The 6,948-nt window shown below is 47.5% G+C and overlaps 1 protein-coding gene across 1 annotated transcript in view; it reads left to right on the top strand.

Moving 5' to 3' along the window:
* Positions 1-2,096, top strand: part of LOC105985269 (L-amino-acid oxidase-like) — an 8,927-nt gene extending 6,831 nt beyond the window's left edge. Inside the window, exon 6 of the mRNA XM_013015744.1 lies at positions 1,235-2,096. Within this exon, the coding sequence (XP_012871198.1) occupies positions 1,235-2,081 (847 nt within the window). The 3' untranslated portion in view covers positions 2,082-2,096. The remainder of the gene's footprint in view (positions 1-1,234) is intronic.
* The last annotated feature ends 4,852 nt before the right edge of the window (positions 2,097-6,948 follow it).

The raw sequence follows: 6,948 nt of genomic DNA, 5'->3' as shown, positions 1-6,948 counted from the left end.
TAAACCACCAGAAAACCGGAAGTGGCGCTGTAGAGCGCTCGCCTTGAGCTGAAGAGCTGAGGGACAGCGCCCAGGCCCAGAGTTCAAGCCCCACGACCGACCAAAAAAAAAAAAAGAGTCCTTAAACTGATGGAGGCATGGCTCAGTTATGAGAGCAACAGCCAATGAGCACAGCATCAGGTACTGAGTTCAAGTTCCAGTCTTTCAACGCAACAACAAAGAGTCCTTACACCTGCAGTGGGTCTGGCCTGTGGCCTTCACTCTGCGCCAGGGGACACTGACTAGTTTTATTTTATTTTTCCATTTATTTATTTATGTAGTTTCCACAGCATGACTTGCACTTCAGCTTTTTCACTCAAGGCTACTGCTCTGCTACTTGAGCCACAGCTCCATGTCAGATTTTTGGCAGTTCATTGGCATGAAATGTCTCACGGACTTTCCTGCCTGGACTTGCTTTAAACTGTGCTCCTACATCTCAGCCTCCTGAGTAGCTAGGGTTACAGATGTCACAAACTGATGCTTGTTTACTGGTTATCCTTCAGCAGAGGAAGATGTATTAGAGATGCAAAACCCAGACTCTGGGCACCCAGAGTAGCTTCAAGGAGAAAATGAACTGAAATGTACTCTTAGAGTCTCATCATTCAATTCAGGAAATAGACACTAACAAGAGGAAGGCTTGTGAGTCCCGGTGGATTTATCCATTGGGGCACTCAGTCCTCTTCCTTTCCCAACTTGCAGGCTCCCATAGCTCTTCCTTTTTATTCAGCCTAGCAGTGTCCTGTGACAGAGTGGAAGGTGAAGAAGTGTAGAGGCAGAGCAAGTGAAGGATCTCAGTGGGGTTTAGGCTCCATTCTTTGGGGGTTACTCTGTGCTGGGCATCTTCTGAAGGTATGATGGAAATGGCTGAATGTGTCCATAAGGATCCTGCATGTTTGTCCACCTCAAACCCAGTACTTTAAACCAGGGGGACCCCTGAGGGGGAAGGAGGAATATCTCTGAGAGTCAGGGAGCTGTATCAGCAGAGAAGATGCCTTTTTCTGATTGGTCCATCCACAGCACCTTTTCTTTAGTTCTCTGGAATGAACAGACACTGCCAACTGTTGATCTCCCTCACCCCTGACCAGAACATGTTGCTTAGAAGAGTCAGCCTCTTGGCCCAATCCAAGCACCCCATCCCCTGCCTGCCTGTCCATCAACCTGCCTCCCTTTCCCTCCTTGGTCTGTTTGCTCTCAGGTTTGATGAAATCATCGGGGGCTTTGACCAGCTGCCCCAGGCCCTGCATCAGTCCCTAGTGCCCGGGACGGTGCGGCTTCACTCACCGGCAGAGACAGTGGAGATGTTCCCAGACCACGTCCAAGTCACCTACAGGACACGAGACCCTCTGCAGCCCACGGTGCAGCTGACTGCGGATTATCTGGTTGTGGCCACCACGGCCAAGGCTGCCCGGCTCCTCCGGTTCCGGCCTCCCCTGTCCCTCAGCAAGGAGGATGCGCTGCGCTCCGTCCACTACAGCAGCGCCACCAAAGTGGGCCTGGCCTGCACACAGCGCTTCTGGGAGAGAGAGGGCATCTTCCGAGGCAAGTCCACCACCGACCGGCCTTCCCGCTTCATCTACTACCACAACCAGAACTTCTCCATCCAAGGAGGGGTCCTCCTAGCCTCCTACACCCTCGACGATGACTCCCTGTTCTTCGCTGCCATGGACCATAGCCAGGTGGTAGATGTGGTCTTTGATGACCTGGCCGCCATCCACTGCCCCTCCATCCACAGCTGCTCCAGCAAGGAGCTCCGGGCCCTGTGTCCCTACTCCGTGGTGAAGAAATGGAGCCGGGACCCCTATGCCCTGGGGGGCTTTGCCACCTTTACCCCCTACCAGTATGGGGACCATGCCCAGGAGCTGAGCCGTCCTGAAGGGCGGGTCTACTTTGCTGGTGAGCACACAGCCCTGCCCCATGGCTGGATTGACACCGCCATCAAATCAGGGCTCAAGGCAGCAAAGAGCATCCAAGAGGCCGTGGACTTGGCTTCGACAGGAGACCTTGGGGTCAGGAAAGAGCCCTACCCTAAATCCGAGCTGTAGCCAGCCTATGGTACCCAGGGATAGGAATGCTTTTAATCACCTGTGTCCCCTAAGGAAAATTCCAGCTCATAATCTCATTCACCTTCAGCTTGGTCCAAAAATGTCAGACAAGCTGGTGAGCTTATAGCCCCAAAATGGAATCCCTCAAATATCTGATGTATTCTTGAGAGAAACAATAAAGCATTTGTTGAATGTATGACTATCGCCTGATGTTCCGTCTATGTTCTAGGCATCATTCAAATGAATTTAGGGTTGAGGACTGAGGGCTAGAGAAATGTTGTCTTTCCCTATCTCCTCTCCTCATCTGCCATGAGTTTTTTTTGTTATTCTTAAGCAGCTGTAAAAGAGGATTTTATTCTATGGGTCAGGTTATGAGCACAATGCAATCTTGATCAATGCCACATCTTCCATCATTTTTCCCACTCCTCCCCTCCCAGCCCTACCCCTCAGTTACATAGTTCAGTTTTTACAGAATGCACATTGAATATAACAGCTGCATTTGCTCCCCCTCCCTCCCTCCACTCCTGCGTCCCCCCTTTACCATCCCCCCCAAATCAAGTTTCCACTTCCTGATATTCATTTTGTTAAACTGTACATTAGTTGTTCAGGGAAGTTACACCCATGGACTCCCCACCCCCCAGAAGTATACCATTCTCCAGTCAGGCCCTTTGTGTCTAAATGTATAGAGCGTTGCATAAGTTCTATTTAGTTGTTTTTGTTTTTGTTTTGGTCCGGTTGTGGAGCCTGAACTCTGGGCCTGGGCACTGTCCCTCAGCGCTTCAGCTCAAGGCTAGCGCTCTACCACTTGAGCCACAGCATCACTTCCGGCTTTTTTCTTTTTGCTTATGTGGTGCTGAGGAATCGAACCCAGGGCCTCAGGCATGCAAGGCAAGCGCTCTACCACTGAGCCACCTTCCCAGCCCCTATTTAGTTATATTTTAGATCTAGCTTCCACAGATGAGGGAAAACAAGTGACATTTGTCTCTCTGAGAATGGCTTACTTCATTTAACATGATTTACTCTTAGTCCATCCATTTTTTCCACAAATCACATCATATTATTAGTTCTAATAGATGAGGAAAATTCCATTCTAAAAAAGTACCACATTTCTTGATCCACTAACTTGGCTATTGTGAATAGTGCAGCAATGAACATGGATGTACAAGTGTCTTGACCACATCCTGGCTTGTGATGATCTGGGTAGATGCCCAAAAGTGGTTTGGCAGCATCAAAGGGTGATCTATGTTTCATTTTTTTGAGGAACCTCCAAACCACCTTCTAAAGTAGTTACACAAGTTTACATGGTTACCACCTGTGCAATAGGGGTCCTTTTCCCCAGCAGCCCTGTCAACACTTCTTGTTGTTCAAATTCTTGATGTTAGCCAATCTTACTGGGGTGAGGTAGTAGTTCAGAGTTGTTTTGATCTGCATTTCCTTTATGGCCAGGGACATTGCCCATTTTCTCAAGTGTTTATTGATCATACTTCCTTCTTCTGAGAAATCCCAGTTTAGCTGCTTTACCCATTTGTTAATTGGTTTATTTATTTGAGAGACAAGTTCTTGAGCTTCTTGCACATTCTGGATATTAGGCCCCTGTTAGATGTGTAGCTGTTGGCTGACTTTTTAGCTTAGTAACTATGTCCTTTGCTGTGCAGAAGCTGTTTAGTTCAATGCAATCCATTGTTGAATCACTTCAACTTCCTGAGTCCCTGAAAATTTACTCAAAAAGGTTCTGCCTGTACCAGTAAGTTCTATTGCTTCTCCTCCCCCTTCCTGTCATAGTTTCAAGGATTCAGACCTCACATCGAGTTCTTGGATCCATTTTTAGTTGATCTACGACTGAATATTAAGTTGAAAAGGGCACACCATGTTGCCAGCAATTCACTCTATGTTGGGTTTTTTTTTTCAGGTCATTGCAACAATCCCTGATGGACATATTCCAAGTTTATTACACATGAGGAAAACTGCCAAAGAGAGTAATGGGCTTTCCTGAGCTCAAAAATACAAATCCAAAGTGGCTCAAACTTCAACATAACCCCAAATATAATTCCAAATACTCTTGCTTCTTCTAGGATCAGCTTTTCTGTCTCCTTCTCTTCTGTGTGTTCTTAGAACAATTAATGATTCATTTTGGAGATGCTCATCCATGAATGTGAAGTATTTGAATAACATAAGGTTGTATTCTGCCTTTCATACCATTTCCTCTCCCCCATGCATCTTCTTTCTTGGCAGACTTGAGAAGTTTGGAGGTAGACAGATGGAGTTGATACTTTCTAGCAGGGAGATCATAGGATGACTGGGCACAGAGATGGATAAGCGCTGGACAAGCCCAGCCTTTGGCCGTGACCTAGCCTGAATTTGGGCCCTAATTTTGACCTCATGAAGGTATGATTTCATCACTAGTAAAAAAAAAGAGGCCAATGCTGGGCGCTGGTGGCTCACACCTGTAATCCTAGCTACTCAGGAGGCTGAGATCTGAGGATCCAGGTTCAAAGCCAGCCCGGGCAGGAGAGACCTTGAGACTCCTATCTCCAATAAACCACCAGAAAACCGGAAGTGGCGCTGTAGAGCGCTCGCCTTGAGCTGAAGAGCTGAGGGACAGCGCCCAGGCCCAGAGTTCAAGCCCCACGGCCGACCAAAAAAAAAAAAAAAGAGGCTAGGGGACTATGAAGTGTGAGGACAGTTCAACACCAAGGACAAAGTCATCAGAACAAGGCTGGGTTGGGACAACACGCTACCCAGTCTGTCTCTTTACCTAGTCTGTCTCTTTAACAGACTTCTGGGTTTTATCCTATGCACTATCTAACACATGAGCCTTGGAAGTTTCCTAGATGTTGGCATAAAGCACAATACTGATGGATCAGAGGAAAAGAACTTACTACCCAGGGCACAATCAGAAGCAGGAATATTCCATGTCCTCCAAGCCTCACTGTGCTGTGCTGAGTTCAAAGAATGGATTCATTTGAGAGGAAGCAGTGTGCTCTTTGTTTGGGACTCAGGTTGCTCATGAGAAACAGCCTTAACAAAGAGCACTTGGGAGGCCTTTCCATTCAGAACATTCCAGAAAGGGGGTAAGGTGCTCAGATTACCTGGCAAGTGGTTTCTCCCAGCACAGAGCCACCTGAGGGGGTGTGACTGTGTTCCTACAGAGTGCCTCAAAAAGCACCTGCAGTCCCAGCTCACCAGGTCCCCAGCAGGCCCCTGGCACCCCCAAACACAGTCCCTGCCCTGCCTCATACCGTGCACAATGTCCACATGCACTAAACAATCTTTCCAATGGCAGCTCTGAAATCTTGGGCTGAAACCTAAATCCTTCCCTCAGACAACTTGGAGATAAGCTGAGGAACCATGCTATAGCACTGACTGAGCATGAGAAGAGACAGCCCCAGCGTGTGTCTGCAATGAAACACGAAGAACATGAAATCCAGGAAGTGGGTGTCTTCCTGGATAATATCTGTAAGCCGTTAATGGCACCTAAGATGCAGGGAGTGGTGACTTACAGAGTAATAATAGCTACGGATTCACTGGAAGTTGCAAAGAGGCCCCATATACTCCCCCCAATCCATTTCCCCCAGTTTGTACATTTTGCCTAATTAAAACAGGTACTTAGAAGTTGTTATTACTGGGCTAGGAAGGTGGCTCAGTGGTAGAGTGCTTGCCTTGCATGCCTGAGGCCCTGGGTTCGATTCCTCAGCACCACATAAGCAAAGAGGAAAAAGCCGGAAGTGGCACTGTGGCTCAAGTGGTAGAGCGCTAGTCTTGAGCTGAAGAGCTGAGGGACAGTGCCCAGGCCTAGAGTTCAGGCCCCACGACTGGACCCCCCCCCAGGAAAAAACAAACAAACAAAAGTTGTTATTACTTAAAAACACTGACTTCTCACTCAGCAGGATAAAAGCCGGGCATCTCTCTAACTTGTAACCACCCAGGACTTCAATAACACAAGAGCCTGCAGACAGACTTCCCCATGATAACATCCTTGAAGCAGAAGGAATCACTTCTTTTCTCCTTAGCAATAAGAACTTGTGGGGACAACTTCCAGAGCTAGACGTGAGATAATGGTCAACCTGCCCACACTTGGACCAAGACTGCTGAACAAAGCATACCACTCACCTCCTGCCTCCATTCTTCTATTTAACCCCAAGGCTGAAATGCTGAGTTTCTATCTTTCCAAAATGGCCATTTTGATGAAAATCCTGCCATCACCATTATTTCATTCGCTTTGGATTCCCCTGCCTTGTGGGAACACTCAGTTTGACTTCTGGCCTAGGACACAGTTACATACTTATAGGATAAAACTAAACTTGGAAGTTTGACATTAGTACAATGTTTTGGGGTATAATTCTTTGTTATTGAGGCTGGGAAGGTGGCTCAGTGGTAGAACGCTTGCCTTGCATGCCTGAGGCCCTGGGTTCAATTCCTCAGCACCACATAAGCAGAAAAAAGCTGGAAGTGGCGCTGTGGCTCAAGTGGTAGAGTGCTAGCCTTGAGCTGAAGAGCTGAAGGACAGCGCCCAGGCCCAGAGTTCGGGTCAGGCCCCATGACCAGACCCCCCCAAAAAATTCTTTGTTATTTTATCACATGCATAGATTCCATTCTTGTTACCCACATTCCAGTCAAGGTACAATTTATCAACCCAAAATCTCTCTCTCTCTCTCTCTCTCTCTCTCTCACACACACACACACACACACACACACACACACACACACACACACACACACACACACCCTGAGCATTCCCAGCCCCTGGCAACCACTACTCTGTTTACCATTACTATAATTTTGTCATTTCTAGAATGTTCTGTAGGTGGAATTGTAATGACCTTTTCAAATTAGCATTTTTACTCAGGGCGAAGTCAATAGTTTTGCT

Source organism: Dipodomys ordii, unplaced genomic scaffold (assembly GCF_000151885.1).
Source record: "Dipodomys ordii isolate 6190 unplaced genomic scaffold, Dord_2.0 Scaffold27, whole genome shotgun sequence".
Classification (NCBI taxonomy): Eukaryota; Metazoa; Chordata; class Mammalia; order Rodentia; family Heteromyidae; genus Dipodomys; species Dipodomys ordii.
The sequence above is the reverse complement of the archived record's forward strand: the minus strand, read 5'-3'. Positions and strand labels throughout refer to the sequence as shown.